This window comes from Ictalurus furcatus, chromosome 9 (genome assembly GCF_023375685.1).
Source record: "Ictalurus furcatus strain D&B chromosome 9, Billie_1.0, whole genome shotgun sequence".
Lineage (NCBI taxonomy): Eukaryota > Metazoa > Chordata > Actinopteri > Siluriformes > Ictaluridae > Ictalurus > Ictalurus furcatus.
In genome coordinates this window covers 3,494,058-3,511,683 of record NC_071263.1, presented here as the reverse complement: position 1 = coordinate 3,511,683, position 17,626 = coordinate 3,494,058, and the positions used below count along the sequence as shown (strand labels likewise).

Below are 17,626 nucleotides of genomic sequence, written 5' to 3'. Positions count from 1 at the left end.
TGTCAGGAGTGTAATATTTAGCTAGCTTGGTACACCTAAGCTTCTAGTTGGAACCCTTTCTGATAGTATTACTTTACGCAGGTTTTGAACTTTAAAGGGTTCTTCTGGGGGAATCCTTAAAAAGGTTCAACCCTACAACAAGTAAGACACTTTTTGGAAGCTAAGAATCTTTAGTTATCTAAAGAACAAATCAAGGAACCCATAAGGAACACTTTTTCCTTCCAAGAGTGTGTGTATTAAATGTGTGGTACAAACTCCAAATTATTGTTCATTATTTTCTTTACAATACTTTTCACACTTAGATTTTTGGTACTTGGTCCAGAAAAGGGTCCTGTAAGGGTTCCTTGGAGAGTTAAGAGTTCTTAGTTTTCATAAAATGGGTTCCATAACAAAAAAAAAAAAAAAAAAAAAAAAAAAAAAAATTATTTACATAGTCTTAACCAAAGAATGAGCACGAAATTGAAAACAGGAAAAAAGAAACGAGGCACTTGGGAAATTGGACACAGAGAACTAGGGCTAGAGCCAAACAAAGAACTGGTGTACACATTAGGATAACAAACCAATGATGGGACAGAGGCAGCAAGGCACAAAGCAGAACACAAACAAAAGCATCTACTTTACATTCAAGCTTTAGAAGTTCCCCCAAAGGAACAACCAAAGATCTTTTAAAAGTCTACATGGAATTTGAAATCATTACAGTAACCGGAGCCTGTACTGGGAAAACCAGACAGCCACCAGTCCACTTACTGGAATATTTTTAGAAGGATGAGAGGAAACTGGAAAACCCTAAGAAACCCGTACAGACACAGAGACACAGGAGCGATCAGAGAAGCCTGGAGCTGTGTGGATTAGAACTTTAATTATTTAATCCCCAGACCAAGTTAAATTTAATTGTAAATGTTTTGTTTCATTATTAATTTACTTTATGTTTGTACTCCATTTCAGTTTATTCCCCCGCCCCCCGTTCTCTGCGCTGTTGTAAACGACAGTTCTGCCATGAATACGTCTCACAGGAATTAAGTACATAAATGAAAATGCTTAATCAGAAGCGTTTTAATACTTTCCCTGTGCAGTCATCCTGCTCAACACGTCCGAGTGTGTGTGTGTGTGATTAGCTGCCATGACGCTGTAACCCATAGTGTGGAGACATTCGAGAGTCATTGTTCCCGAGAAACTCGACTCCTGTGATACACCTTGCGTGAGGTGAGGCGTCCTTCTATTCTTTTCTTCTGTAAAGCAGATGGACGGATGACAGTTTGCCCTCTTCACAGGTCACGCTGGCTGCTTTTTAATCTTCCGTTCAAATCTGAACATCACCTACAACGCCAAGAGACTACAGCGAGAGCTGGATTCGCAGCGATTCATTTGGATTCATTTCGAGATTGACTTAAACGATTCATTTCATTCGTATGTTCTAGAGAGTGTCGACTGATTCCACTCGTTCAGTGTTTTATCAGCTTCCTTCACTCTCGAGGCTTCTGAAACCGCATTAAAAAGTACCCTCACACACACACACACACACACACACACACACACACACACACACACACAGTGACTTAGCATCTTTAAAAAAAAATGCTTGTTTAGCTTTAATTTAACGTTACAGAAGGAGTCTCCAGTGTCGGCACGTTGTAACACTCAGAGGTAAAGCTGTAACTTTTTACGTTTCCTGACGTCTTCAGGACAGAGGAGTTTACGCTTTGCACAATGTTACACAATATTAAATTTAACTACTAATAGATAGGTGCATGTCCTTCTTTAATTAATAAAAAAATTATTCATCCTTGGCAAATTGCTGCGGTGTAAGAGGAATAAAACACATAACGTTATAGGAAAATAACCAACTTCGGGGTGGAAACAGTAACTCCGCCTCTTCAACCCACCACACTGTTGATTATTTTACTTTAACAATAAAAATGCAAAAATAAGTGTAAATAGTTCCTTGTAACATTTAGCCAGATGCTTTATTTAGTAAACATATTTTGACTGTATTTGTCTTTTTTGAGCCCCTGAATGAGTCATGATCATTTTATTGCTATAAAACATTTTACTACTACTACTACATGATGTGGTTATGCAAAATCAGACAATTCCAGATCAATATACAGGAACGTAAACTTGAACCAAGAACCTACAAAAGGTCACGCTCGTATTTGTCGCTTCCTTCCCGAGCCTCAAAAACAACGACAGACTCGCCGTGAAACACAGTAACTTCCCAATCGAACCGCAAATGTTTTCTTCCGTCATGAGAAACTGGACACTCCGCAGCGTGTAAAACAAAGCGTGTAGCACCACTTGACCTTGGATGAGCGATAAATAAAGCATGAAATGCAAGCGCACTACCTGTTCCATTATGCATAATCAAGTCCCCTAATGGTCCCGTCTGTAAACATAATCGGCACGAACCGTCCATGTGCGACACCAGATACCGCTCCGGCTTAAGATCGAGCAGCACACACTCGCTGCTGTAAACAAAACGACAAAACACACGCACGCACAGAACAGCAGTAATCTGACGTCTTGCTAATATGAGCAAGTTGACTGAAGACCAAAACCTGATAAATCACAGGAGTCACAATACAACGAAAACGGTTGTGATTAGAGTTCGGTCGTTTTATGAAAACGGATTAGCAATGAGCGCTTTTAAACAAGGAGTTAGGAAGCTCGGTCTTTGGCCTATATGAAGTTCTCACACGCCATAACTGTATCTCACACTTCTAGAGGATTCTGATTCTCATTTGTATAAAACATAAATAACTTTTTTTTAATAATTTTTTTTTTAAAAAGATTCATTCCCAAATGATTCTGAGTCACTAAGGTGAACAAATCTCTATTGTTCAGGTTTCTTTCAGATTTTACACTAGTGCACGTTGTTTTGATCTGTCCATTTTGTTCAACATCAAACCAATTGCGAAAATCTAAACTGATTCACATTTCTTGAGTCAGTGAATCGTTTCAGTCACGACCGAGATTCACTCCTCTTTCAGTCAGCAGATCAGTGATTGAATCAGAGATTATTTCCTCATTACTTTCTCAAATGTGAGGTGTATTCACAGATCTTGTACATAATATAAAATGTTATCTGTTGGTGTAAACATCTATGAATCGTGCGAGTCATATTTGAATGCATGCTGAACTTCATTCACACCACTCAAATCAACGAATCGTTTCAGTCACGACCGAGATTCACTCGTCTTGATTTCGGAAAATTAGCTGAATCAGTTTAACGAGTCCATTTGCCAAAAAAATAAATAAATAAAAATCGATTTTAAATCATGTGACTTGAGTCACTCTAGCTAGCGTGAGTTATATAGCCGTGTATGTAGTCCAGGTCCAAGAGTTCAATTTACAGTGAGGCGAGGACAGTGAAGTTGTAATGAACAGATGTAATCACACACACACACACACACACACACACACACACACACACACTTCAAAAATACCACAATCTCTTCCAGCTCATTAGTGATTTTGTAAGAGACCTCAGTGAAAAGATGGAGTGCAGATAAAGGCCTGTTGTCAAAGTCAGGAGCTTTCAGCGAGCCTGTGATTTCACTCAGCCAAGTCCAATTAAAACTGACTCCATTCTGCCTCCTCTCCATTAATACTGCATCAGTGCAACATGCTCAGCAGCATCACCACAACAGCCTCGGATAGGAAACATTTATACTCATGCAACAGTGCTAAGGAAACTGGTGCTACGTGGAATCAAACAGCTAGACAGTCAGAGAGACACGTAGAGCAATAGACAGACAGGTAGAGATACAGAGAGAGAAAGCCAGACAAGCATGTAGAGCGACAGAAACACAGGTAAATAGATAGACATACATGTAGACAAAGATAAGGAGTAGGTGATGGAGTGTGACAGACAGACACTCATACTGTTGTTGAATGTGAGCACGCAGACTTCACAGAAAAGTCTTCGTGTGTGCAACGGTGAAGTAATAATAATAATAATATTAATATTAATAATAATAATAATAATAATAATAATAATAATAATAAGAGTGCAGCTCAGAGCAAAGGTCTAACAGAGTCTCAGCATGTGCGGAATTCAGCTCATGGAACAACAGCGCCCTCTCACGGTTATGTGAGGTACAGCATGCTTAACTTTATAGTTCTCTCTTAATAACGCATCCTACATTTCCTTGCCAATCTCATGCACTCATTAGATTTACTTCCTCCTGGGTTCAGTCCTGTAACGGGAGCTTAAAGGAGCAGTATCTATAATTTCCCAATAAAAAATAACTTCAGACATCTCAGCTGATTAACTACAATGGGGTAGGGGGTTGAGAGAGAGAGAGAGAGAGAGAGGAGAAAGTATTGCTGGTTTTGGATTACTGCATTACGCATAGCTTGATTTAAAAACACTAATGCAAACAATCTCTCGTCTAGCCCCCCCCCCCCCTTCGAAGTCTTTCAATTGAGCGGGGGGAAGCGCGTGCATGCTTGTATGTGCGTTAAGAAAAGGAAAAAAATAATAAAATAAATCACACGTCTAAGATAAAAATTTTATTTCAGACTCTGAAAGTAATTGTTCCTGACTGTGTTGCTGTATTTGCATGATTAATTATTGCTGAATTGAATAAAATCCAGCATTAAAACGCATTAGCACTTATGTGAGAGCCGTTTGAGAATCAGGGGGCGTGGTCTGAGCGACAGCGGAATTCCTTTGATCGCGCCGCTGGGGGAAGTTCCTCAACGAGCTGCTGTTCTCATGACAACGCGTCACGTACACAGCACACAGATGGAGCAGAGTCGCAAAACTTCCTCCAGCCTTCACCATCACATTCAGTAACTTATATACACTTGTATACACACACACACACACACACGTCATGGCCGCGTGTTTAGTGCCAGACTTCCCAGCTGTGAACATTGCACTGGAACATCTGGGCGAATTAGGTAAGATCATTAATAATAAATAAATTAATTAATAATTATTTACACTTATGCTTACACTGCTGTGAGTCAATAACATCAAGGAAGTCATTTAAGGTTCACTGCATGTAAAATTTCAGCTTTAAAATTGAGACAATGTTTTTGCTCATTATTAGTGTAGTGCTGCTTCAAGACAAATAAAAGAAGAAAAAGATCAAATGCACTGAACAACATCTGCTCACGTTTGAAAAATAATTATTCAAGTGACGATCACTATATATAGCCTATGTGAAAAAATAACCGTGTAAAAAAAATAATAATAAAAAAAAAAAATCACACCAAAAAAAAAAGCACTAAATATGAAAAAGTGTGAACGTAAAACCTGTAGAAATCACGTGAAAACAATTATATATAAACGTGTATAAAATTAACGTAAAAAAAAAAAAGTGTGAAATCATTATGTGGAAAAACAACATGAATAAATAATAGTTGTGCATCAAAAATCACCTGTGAAAATTAAAAATACATACAATTAACTTAAACTTAACAATAAATTGTGTGTGTGGGGGGGGGGGGGTATGTGGAGGGAAAAAAAACAAAAAACAAAAAAAACCCATTCCCTACATGTTTTTTTTTTGTTTTGTTGTTTTTTTAAAAAAAAAAAGCCTATGTAACAATCACATGTGAAAGTTAACAAATTATGGCCTACATGCGCAAAAAAAACAAAGAAAATGAAAAATGAATCGTGTAAAAAATCACATAAAAATGCAACGTCTAAAAACACAACATGCAAATATATGAAAACCACACGTTTAAATTTCACGCACGAAGTTCACATGACTTTTCTGTAAACCCCACTAACACAAAAAAGCCTGTAATATTGAAGTGAAACCACTAAATTAGTCTCGGCCTATTGGAGAACATCCACCAACGGAGGGGATTAGTTAGAGAGAGAAAGAAAAGAAAAACACACCACAAAAACATCCAAGAGGCCAAGAGTATCTCTGAAGGAGCTGGAGACAGGACTGTTTGCCAGAGTCTCCCTGGTGGTCTAGAGGCTAGGATTCAGTGTGATCTGGCCCGGGTTCGATGATTCTTTCAGAAGAATTGGGATACTGATCAGAAGTTCATTAATTCAAATCCCAGGAACAGCAAGACAGCTCTGTTGGCCACTGAAATGTGTCGCTTGTATAGGTTTATGATGAGAGCTGACTCCATTCTGGCAAGCTCTCTATGAAGCTACTCAAATCTACATCGGTGACTTCTCGTTTATTGTATGACAGAGCAGTGATTCGAAAGGTATTTCAAACAGACTACACGCTGAGAGCACCATACATAAATAGGCAACATGATGCATGGTGTTTGGTCTTTTGAGCATTTATGAGTGAAAAACCCATAAACCTAGAAAGAAACTGGGTCTTTGTTGACAACTATAATATCTAGATTGTGCATGTACATGGATCACTGACAATCAACGACAGGTAAATCAAACACCTACTTGTGAGAAGCAATGCCTTGTTGCTTGGTCTTGAATGGGGTCCACTGAATGCTGCTCCAAAACACCTCTCCATGCTCCAAACACTGCTCCAAACACTGCTCCAAACACTGCTCCAAACACTGCTCCAAACACCTCTTCAAAATGGCAGCAATGCAATCAATTCACCATCTAAATAGCTATATCTATACTTATATATGCTAAACCAGGAAGTTAACAGGAAGTTGTAAGTCTACAAGGAAATTCTTCAGGTGACCTCTGCTGGCGTGGAGGTGTAATGTCCTCGGTATGTGTAATATAATCCAAATGAATTCCACTTCTGATCATCTGAAAGATGAATTTATGCTTCTGTTTATTAACTTGCGTTCCTTTCTGTTCAAGCAGTTCCTAGCTTCATTAATCTAAACAGTTTAAAGACAGACAAAAAAAAACATAATAGTGTGTTTTGAGAGAGTACAATACAACAGTACATCCATATAATGCAGAAATGTCACAGGATTTCCCTCAGTCATGTAAAAACAACAAGCATACTTCTTTGTTTTGACAAAAATGCATGTGTGATGTCACAGCCCTGATGCAGATGTCTATCTGCTAGATGTCTCACTTTTGAATGAGTCTCTGTCTCGCCGATGCTAATCTCGTGCACACAGTCAGGTCCGGGATCATGTGTCACACGGCATTAAAATTCTGAGCATATTTGCGTTCCAGAAACTCATTTTCACCTGAATTGCTTGAGGCTTATCTGAGCTGATGGTGTGTTTGTTTGTACCTTTCAGATAAGCAGCTGAAAGCAGAGGGAGTGTCGTTCAGTCAAGAAGCCAGCCATCACCTGAGCAAGATAGCAGATGCCATTAAAGAACTGGTAAAACAAATAAATAATTAAATAAATGAATGCATAAATGAATGAACATCATCACCTTGTTCTCGGTGTGACTGCTTTGTCATCGAACGTTTGGTCATGAAACCTTCATTAGTGAAACTTGGAGAAAAGATTCAGCGAAATCCAATAATGTGTAGGTTCAAATGGGTCTGCGTCCCTTTAATGGGAGCAAGAAATTGACAAGTAAATAGCTGTACTGTATATTTTTGTGTTCTTATAGGCCATGATTAAAGGGATAGTTCAACTACAAAGTACACAATTTCCTCTTTACATCAGATGTACTCGAGATGTACAAGATGTATCCGGTGTCTGAAGTTAGCTTCTTTAGTTTTTCCCTGGATCTACCAGGCTAACGTAGCTAACAAGTAATGCAAGCTTATGGCTACCAGTTTAGCATCCTCTCAATCATCACGTAGTGCCTCCTTAGTGTTTCAGACAGACCATATCACCCACTGTTTCCTATAAACATGAACAAAACGTTCTTGCAGAGATAAAAACAGTCTAATCCGAGGCACTAGGAAAGGGCCGTGGCCTAAAGTTTGAAGGCTGGAATGTATGTTATAAGTAATTCAGATCAAATTCTTATCGAAGTTCGTATTTCATGTGTAGAAGTCAATTTTGCACGACGCTATTAACTTCCACTTCTTTGTTCGCAAACCTAAAGAAGCAAACTTCAGTCACTAAACGTGTCTCCACTGATTGACTCGCTTTATTTAACGTCAGCTTAATCGTTCAGGAGGCATCCAGGAAAGCCGTGCATGAGGAACTCGAGGTGGAAACGATCGAAACGGGAAAACTGCGCCATCAGCTCCTGAGCCAGCACGATGATATCCTTGCTGAAATATCAGGTAAACGTGCGGGATCGGAACGTCGTCTCGATCGAATAGTTATCCGCGTGGTTGACATTGTGTGTACTGTGTGTATCGAGATCAAGTCCCCTGTGTGTTTTACAAACAAATAAAACTAGGCGGGTTTGTCGATTTCTAGCCGCCGTGGCCGCTGCTAGAGATGCGAACACGGCCGAGATGAATCAGCTCCAGCTGGAGATGGCGAACGTCGTGCGGGAGATCGAGTCGATGGAGAAGAGACGGAAACTTCTGGAGGAAGAAAACGTCCTTCTTTTGTGAGGATTGTCAGCAATGACACGTTAGCATGGAATACAATTATTACTAGCAGTTACATCTCAGTGCTGTTGAATTCTCGAATCTGATTGGTCAGAAGGTTTACGGTGGATTCATTTTCCGTAACTGTAGCATTTGTCAAAACTAGCCACACTCCAGTAATGTGAACGTGACCTGTGACTAGTTTAAAGGTTATTTTTATATAATACATTCAATAAAGACAAAGAACGTGCACATGGGGAGGGAAAATGGCTGCCAGTGACACAATAAGACTTAACCATGACCTTCCTGGGTGGGGTTCACTTAGAAAAAAGAGGTTCTTAGGAGTTCTTTTTAGGGGAGTTTTTGTCAAAAAAAAAAGGGTTCCTTAAGGTTCTGGGTTTTTTTTTTTGTTGTTGTTGTTGTTTTTTGGATGGTTCTAGCTTTCTAAAGGATTTCTACTTAGAACTTGTACTAATGCATGAAAAGGGATTCCTTAGGGGTTCTCCTGGTAAAAATAATTCAGCTTATAAAATTCATTTCTCAGGGGTTCTTTGGATGGTTAACAATTTAATTAAAAAAAAAAAAGGTTCCTTATGGGTTCCTTTGGTGGTGAATTGTTTACAAAAATGGATTCCTTAAGTGTGCTTTTTTATGCTCTTATGTAGTTCATTAAAAAAAAAAAAAAAAAGGTTTCATAAGAGGTGTTTACGGATGGTTATGTAAACAACTGGGGAAGAAAATGTTAGGGTTCACCTTCTCCAGTTTGGTAGCTGTTGAATGATAGAGAAGAACCAGTTACTGTATTGGGTGGGAATTGGCAAGTGGCCAAATTAGGGATAAAAATTGGGGGAAATGCACACATTCCCAGATGATTATAAACGCCTTGCTTTTCAAATACATTCGCAGAAATGTAGGGTCTTCAAGTCCATCTCTATTGTCCCATCAAGTGTGTTTCAGAATTGTACAAGCAGTACAGCCAATCAGCTGCTTGTGTGCGTAACTGGACGGTTTGTGAGTTCAAATCCCAACACAGTCGGATGTAAAGCTAAAGTCAGACCCCTGAGTAAGACCCTTAACAATCACCTGCTCGGTTGTGTACTTCGATCACTTAAGTCCGCTTCATATAAACGTTCGTCTGCTAAACGAATAAACGTCAGTAAATATTTCCGTAGACCAGAGCACCAGCTTCTGAGCGCCAGCTACACCGAGCTCACTGAGCAGCTCAACAGCCAGCTGTCAGAGAAAGCCGATACACAGATTATGCTGAATGAAACGAGGAACGAGATCCAGTCTACGAAGGAGAAGATTGCTCGAGTGCACTCAACCAGGAAAGATCTGCAGGACAACCTGACCAGGGAGAGGAAGCAGTTTGAAGAAACAAAGAAAATGCTCAAGAAAGAGGTACTAAAAAGGGTATTCTGATTAGTCAGAAGGTGTTGATTCATTTTCTATAACAGCAGCTGTTTTTTTTTTTGTTTGTTTGTTTTGTAGATTGACGAGACGATGAACGCCATTCAGGAGCAGACGAAGACGAACGCTGAGCTGCACAAAGAGCTGAACATGGCTTTAGCTGAGCTCATGAAGAAAGAGGAGAAAGTTGACGGGCTTTCAAATGTAAACTCCTGTTCTACTAAATCTCAGTGCAATATGCAATTTAAGCACGTTTCCACTACAGGAACTTTTTCAGGAACCACTGCATTTAAAAACAAGCACTCGACTTTAAACGGGAAAGAAACAAATAATTGATACAAAAACGGCCAAGGAGAAGATAGTGAGGGTTGAAATAAATCTAATAGGAGTTTAGAATATCGGCAGTATATTGCTGCATGATTAGTCCTCACGTTAATCACTGGTTTTAATGAACAAAATTCATTCCACACTCATTATTCATTAGAGCGTAGAATAGCACTTGATCCAGCACTTATTGTTTTGCATGTTAATAGTTATATATTGTGCACCGACACTTACTCGTGTGCACGACTTAATGAAAACACAAGGTACTAAATCCAGGTTAAATCCACTTAAATCCAAGGTTAGAATCTTGTATAACTGCCTCTGTTTTAGAAAAAAAAGTCTTTATTTACATCGGAGTTTTGAATACTGATGTGCACAATTTCGGTATTAAATCTTCCCTGCATGTGGAACTCTCAAATTGTCATTTCTTTTAAATATGGACAACCCAAATATCTTTTCTCTGTTATATCATAGCATTCCTGTTGACGTTTATTTTAAACGGCTGGAAATCAGATCTGCCTTCCGGCTGAGTAAAGCTCAGTCGGTGCCCTCTTTAGGGAGCTATTCATTATGTTTCAAGTGTTCTAATTAAACCTTACTTGTGTTTTTAGCAAATCTCACTGTTGGAGAGAAGTACGGTCAGACTGAAGACATCACAACGGAAACACGAAGAACAGATCGAGGACACGATCGAAAAATCAGACGAGCTCACAAAGCAGAAGTAAGCTAGTTAATGTAGCTTCAGCTTTGATTCCTTGCTGTTTAATTAATTATTTTTATTTTTTTTTAACGACCTGACTTTTTGCCTTATCGACAGAAAGCTCCGTGAGAAAGAGCTACGAGAGCTGAGAGAGGAATTGAACCTGCAGCTGCTCAAGCTTCAGGAGAACATCGGAACGGTAAGAAATGTGCTGAGCAAACTTTTAAAACATCTCCCTCCCCCCCACTCCAGAAAAGAATCAAAGCACTAAATCCCGTCTCTCAGATGTGAGCTTTAAGGCATCGATTTGCCGCCTGGGCTAGATCTCGCTGAGCCGAGTCTTCACACTGAGCTTTTGAAAAACAAACCTTCAAAGGTGCGTCGTGTAGAGATGACCTTTAGCAGAGAAGAGGATCGGACTGGACTCAGATCCGCTACGGCTCACACCGAGGGAATGGATGCCTGAGCTGGTTAAAGGATAACCGCGGCAAATTGGACTCGGATAAACCTTCTGACGATCTGTTCAGATCGAGATTAGCCGGGTTGATATTTTTGTTCAAAGTAGAACTGGATTAACAATTTGTTCCCAAGATGAACCTGAAACATACGTTTGAAAAGCCATGTTTAAGAGGTTGATGTGTGAATTGCTGTTATCGTTGATTATTTTCTAATATCAGGACGTCACAAAGTGATAACACAGCGATAACGACAACACATTGTACTTTTTATCCATTTATTGTTCTGTTTAAATATCGAGGAACGTCTGTGAAACAAGTTATTTCATTATTCTCTCCTGAAGACTTGTTGAAGATTTATTATTAATACATTTGGGTTAAAGGGTTGGGTTGTTGTTTTTTTTTCAGGTGGAACGAGAGATAGAAGAAGAACAGAAGGAGAACAGCGTTCGTCTCGAGGCCATCTCTAAGCTTTCATCCATCTTCAGAGCTCAGAGGAAAAAGGAAGACGATGCTTTGGCGGATCAGAGCAACCTGAGCAGAGAGTAAATATCATTTCACAAGTTTCACACTTCATATACGTGCTTATCTAATTCAATTCATGAACTTTACACCACAGCGATGTAGAGTTCTGGATTGTGATTGGTCAGAAGGTGTTGAAGAATTTTCTAGAACAGCAGCTCTCTCTGACCGTAGCGCAGCTGCAAATCACAGCTTTATTTATAATTAACGCGCTTGTTCTAATACGTTATAATTTCTATAGCAACACCTCGTTCACAGGGACGTGTTAAAAAACGTGTAATCATGTATTCATGGAAGGAGTCTCCAGTGTCAGCATTTTGTAACAGTCAGAGGTAAAGACGTGGTATTCTTTATTTAAGTTTCCCGACATCTTCAGGACAGAGGAGGTTACTCTTTGCGGTTTCTAAGTAGCGTGTAAAAGAGAAAGAGGTAAGTGGTAGAAGAGGAATGAAAGAGATGCAGGCTTTCGGACTTTCCAGCCCATTTTTCCTTTTATTTTCTTTCAGACTGGAAAAATCGAAGCAGAGGCTGGATGAGCGCTTCGCCTCGATCGGCAAATATAAACTTCAAATCAAAGAGATGGAGGAAGAGATGAAAGAGCTTCATGAAGCCAACAAGTACGACTCGGTTCAGTAGCTTTATGTACAGTACGCTCTGGTGTACGGTATCACATGGTGATTCTTGGCCAGCTCCGATGTGAGCACATATCTCTTCCTGTTTTCACAATCAGCTAATATTATAATAAAGTTGTATATTACTTCACACTCCTGGTGACATTTTAGTAGGTTTAGTGATTGGTGCTAAATGGTATTGCAGATAATTAGTTATACAGAGTCTTTTTTGTAATAATTTACCAACATATCTGTGGGAAGTGTTGTTATTCTTGATGTTTCTGTCTCATTTCCGGGATGGTAGGACCCTCAGAAGTTAGCATTTGATGCTAAGTGTAATTATAATGTCATTTTAGTCATACGGTGTCTTTTTCCAGCAATGTACCAACACATCTGAGGGAAATGTTAATATTTGTAATGTTTCTGTCTTATTTCCGGTATGGTGGAACCCTCAGAAGTTAGCATTTGATGCTAAGTGTAATTATAGTGTAATTTTAGTCATACAGTGTCTTTTTTTTTGAGCAATTTACCAACACATCTGAGAGAAATGTTGATATTTGGAATGTTTCTGTCTCATTTCCGGGATGGTAGAACCCTCAGAAGTTAGCATTTGATGCTAAGTGTAATTATAATGTCATTTTAGTCATACAGTGTCTTTTTCCAGCAATGTACCAACACATCTGAGGGAAATGTTAATATTTGTAATGTTTCTGTCTCATTTGCAGTTACCATGCCTTTACACAGTTTATATAATAGATGTCAAAGCTATGTACTAGCTAGCTAAACCATTAACCTTGTTCCAAGTCAAACAGCAACAAAATTCTCACAACAACCTAGCATAAGCTCTTGCTGTGTTTGACTTCCCATGTTGAAAGTGTATACAGTGTGTGATAGGTTAGTAGAGACATAAATAAAGATGGGTGTAAGTGCAGTAATGGTAGTCAGTGGTGATATTGATGGATCTTAAACATTATTTTTGGTTTTGTTTCTCTCAGAATCAGTGTGGAGATGTTTCAGAAGAACCTGGTGGTGCTCGAGGGGCAGCTGGCCAAAGTGAAGAAGAACAGGTTCATCTTAATTTAATCACTGATCAATGAAAGCCTCCAGAAACAGAATGTATTAATGTTTTATTTTATTTATTTCAGGGCAGCGTTTGAGGTCGAGAGAGAAGAACTCTGTCTGCAGATGGAAACTCTTAAAGAGCAGCACGAAGACAATGTGAGAAAACTCTGTTCAGCCATCTCGTTAGACAAGACAAGATACAGCGAGTTAGCTGAGGAGGTTAGCAACTGGCATTAAAGGAATATGTTATTATTTTTTGGAGTGTGTGTGTGTGCGTGTGATTACCATGAGCAATCATTTCAGCACATTTTTCCCTGCAGTGACAAAAGAACAGAAAACTCAATTATAATAGAAGTCTAAGGGCAGTTGTTGAATTTTGACAAAAAACTATTCAAATAACACTGGCTGCTTTACAATTTCCTGGTTTTGTTGTACCATCACGAAATCTTCCCTCTGAAAAGGTTGTCCTTGAGCTTCATTTATTAACAGCTGATGAAGATTTCATGATAGCTTTCTAAAATATGTGTTTTACATAAAAGCTTCTTGTTCAACATCTGCCCTTAGACTTAAAAAAAATTGTTGGTTCTTTTTCTCAGAGCAGGGAAATGTGTCAAAATTCTTGTCCATGGTAATCACACACACACACACAGTAGTTCGAGATCATATAGAACATTTCTGTAGTACTCCTTTAATCATATTTATTGTGTTTCGTAGAAGAAGAAACTCAAAGAACACGAAGTCATGAGCTATTTAATCGAGGAACTAACACACCGGATCTCCAGAGTGGAAGAGGCGCGTAAACAGACGGAAATCAAGTACAATGATGAAATACAGCAACTCAACGTAAGACACATCTTATGTGTTGTGCAAAAGTTTTGGTGCCCTAATTTTGATACTCAGAAATGTTCAATTTCATTATTTCTGAAGGCATCTTCTTGTTACAGGATTTCTTCAGATGTCTCTAAGACTCCTGCACAGTACTGTAAAAACATCGCAAACTTATTATGTAAAATTTGTATCCCTTTCAATTGCTTTAAATTTTAACCCTTTAAACTCCCAAGAGCTCTATAATGTTCCTATTCGGGGGTTTTTTTTTATGTGTAGGAAATTATTGAAGCTTCTTAACCCGTGGCTTATTATTCATTTTAAAGGACATTAGTCGATATATCCAGTAAAATATCAAAGGCACGTTCGTCAAAAATCAAAGGCAAATTTATTTATATGGTGAGGAATGACAAACAGTGTCAAATTATAAATGCTGTGCTGCGGCTCACGATTGTTCAAGATGTGGAACATGCAAATTTATGCAAATGTATTCAAATGCACTGCATTGAATATCAATGGTTATACCTACTGGATCTTCAGAAGCCCCTTACACACTTGCACACACACACACCTAAATAAAGCATGCGCTTTATGTTTTTCTGAAAGGTGGAGGCTGAGTCAATCTCTCAAGCTCGACTGGATGAAGAAAAGGAGCTGAAGGATCAGGAGACAGTGCTGTCAAAGGCCGAGGCTCAGTTTGACGCTGATCAATCTCGACATCGAACCCTCAAACAACAAACAACCGGTACACACACACACGTCACATTAATACAGCCGGCTCCAAATATCAGAATTGTCTCATAGCAAAGACTTCAAAAACCACTTTTGTTGACAAAAAATAGAAAGATAGCACATAACACATAGTGAAGTGTCCTGTGTAGTCATTGATAGGGTGCAGATTTCTGTGTTTATGGAACATTTATGGAAGGAGTCTCCAGGGGCAGCGCTTTGTAACAGTCAGAGGTAAAGCTGTAGCTTGGTAAAGTCTTGGAAGTTCCACGTCAAAACTTGAAACTAGGAATTGGGGCGGGGGTGGGTGGGGGAATAATTCCATCGGAAATATTGAAAAAAGCCACAGCAAAATCGAGCGTTTTTGGTCGCACCAATCACAAAAAACTCTGCAAAATCCTGTACAGATTGATTCGGATTTGGTAATGAAGTAAAAACTGGTAACGCAGTCTGACTTTTGGAATTCAGCTGCATTTCAGAACTGCACAAATACCTAATATGATCATCGTCTTTACTGCTCTCTCAATGTTTTATTTCCTTCTTACTTATTAGAGCTGAAGGCCAGAAAATATCATCTGGAGCTTTCGATACAAGAGGTGAAAGAGCGAACAGCAGCGATGCTACAGCCAAAGGTAAAACAGAGCGACTGTTACTGTACCTAAAATCAAATCACCTCAACATATCATAACTGATCTGTGTATAGTTGGATTTAATGTTGTGGATTGTTCATGAAACAGTTCCTGTCATCACTTCCGTTACGGCAGATATAAACAATCGTTCCCTCACTTTTTTTTTCCTTGTTTCACTGTCCAAGTTAAAAAATTTTTAAAGACCCAACTTGTTACACGTTACTGAGAAACAAACTCCTTGGTCCTGAAGATATCAGAAAACTTACAGCTTTACCTCTGGCTGTTACAAAGTGCTGACGTTGGAGACTCCTTCCATTCATGTTACATAAGTTACAGAAAATATCACCAAAAAAAAATCTGAATTTTTTTATTTTTACAGCAACTATACGGTGTTTCCTAATAAACAAACTGACATTAGCGTCATTTATGTCTATAATATCGTCGCAGGAAGATCTGAAGAAGGATCTGCAGACTTTACGTGAGAACCACATGGAGCTCCTGCGCTCTCACGCCCAGCAGATCAGCGCCACAGAGAGGAGCGTTTATGAGAACGGACTGATGCTGGAGCAAGCGAACATGGAAAACAGTCGCCTACATCTGGTGGGTCAGTCGGTAATTAGCCGCTCTTTACATTAAACGCTGTCGGATCACTTACAGCAAGTCTGATGAACAATAACGGCGGTTATGGTTGCAGCGTATTGAACAAATGAAGGAGGACATCATTAACGCAAGGAAAGAGAAAGAGAAGCACACACAGGAAACGGGCTGGATGAAAGAGGAAGTGCAGTCCATCTACAGTGAGTCTACATGATTTGTTCCATTTTACTATGTTTGCGTATATACAGTATGTCCATTTTTACTCACGGTCTTTATAACCCAGCAAAATTACCCCTCAAACTGAACTCTATCACGTTCTTCATAACATTTTCTTAAGCCAACAATCCGTCTCTTATTTCTACAGGAAGTTTAGTGGAAGCCTGGATCAGAGATAAACTGGCTACAGAGGTACGTTTCCTACAGCAGCACGTCGCGTGGTGTTTAATTCCTCTTACACAACAGCAACTTGCTAACGATTACATTTCTTAATTTATTATAGAACATCATTTTTATCTGTTTATAGTTATTTAACGCAAGTCTACATTAAAGCAGCTACAAACACTCGTTCCCTCACCAGCCTCTCTTTTTTACCTCTCTCATAGTTACAAAGTGCTGACACTGGAGACTCCTTTCATTTAAAAAAAAAAAAAAAAAAAAAAATGTTCACAAATTACTCAACACCTTCTGATGGATCAGATTTGAATTAGAATTAAACACCACTGTGGGATAAGAATTGCAGTACTTGATAAATATATTTGTACAATACATTTGTTACACGTGTGTGTGTGCACGCGAGTTATAAAAATTAAATTAAAAAACACAAATGAAATAATAATTCTCCCTCATACTGTAGGAATCTGTAGAAAAAGACCAGAAGGTTTTGGAAGCCATGCAGACATTCATGCTGCAGGTCCAGGAAAGGAAGGAGCACATCGGAAGCATCAACGGCAGGCTGGAGGCGGAGCTAAAGGCCATGAGCACACTGCTAGAAATGACTAAACCTAAACAGAAACCAATGTAAAGGAAATCAAACAGATTTCAAAAGAATGTTAATGTCTTTATTGCACTTACATTTCACCTCACTGACAGCAGAGAGCTCTAAAAACGAACTTTAAAGTTGCTAAAAACTTGTTTTTTCCCCGCTCCGTAACAGGACAAGCTGAAAGAGAAAATATAAGCAGCAACAGCAGGTAATATATTTGATGAATGTTCCACAGAACAACTAGGAACGTAACTATAAATGGATAAAACTTGCAATTGTCAGCAAATTGCTGTGGTGTAAAAGGAATAAAGCACCTTGTGACGATCGTGATGTTTATTTATGAAACATGAGAAAAACGGAAACAGTCATATCTTACTGATGACGTGTAAAACTCACTAATAGTGCTGTATATTATTTATTT

At 38.9% G+C, this 17,626-nt stretch overlaps 1 protein-coding gene across 4 annotated transcripts; it reads left to right on the top strand.

The window, feature by feature from the left end:
* The first annotated feature begins 4,724 nt into the window (after nt 1–4,724).
* On the top strand, nt 4,725–17,531 carry ccdc175 (coiled-coil domain containing 175). 4 transcript variants are annotated; one of them, XM_053633456.1, is made up of 20 exons: nt 4,725–4,905; nt 7,153–7,238; nt 7,993–8,104; nt 8,244–8,379; nt 9,532–9,760; nt 9,851–9,973; nt 10,705–10,814; nt 10,911–10,992; nt 11,657–11,793; nt 12,277–12,387; nt 13,377–13,448; nt 13,527–13,662; nt 14,158–14,286; nt 14,875–15,013; nt 15,550–15,629; nt 16,074–16,226; nt 16,321–16,423; nt 16,588–16,631; nt 17,077–17,240; nt 17,377–17,531. In XM_053633456.1, the coding sequence occupies exons 1-20, from the start codon at nt 4,839–4,841 to the stop codon at nt 17,384–17,386; spliced, it is 2,223 nt and encodes a 740-aa protein (XP_053489431.1). In that variant the 5' UTR covers nt 4,725–4,838; the 3' UTR covers nt 17,387–17,531. The 4 variants fall into 4 exon arrangements, with proteins under 4 accessions (XP_053489431.1, XP_053489429.1, XP_053489428.1 ...); XM_053633454.1 differs by having other exon boundaries at nt 16,074–16,238; XM_053633453.1 differs by having other exon boundaries at nt 9,517–9,760.
* Nucleotides 17,532–17,626: the final 95 nt, after the last annotated feature.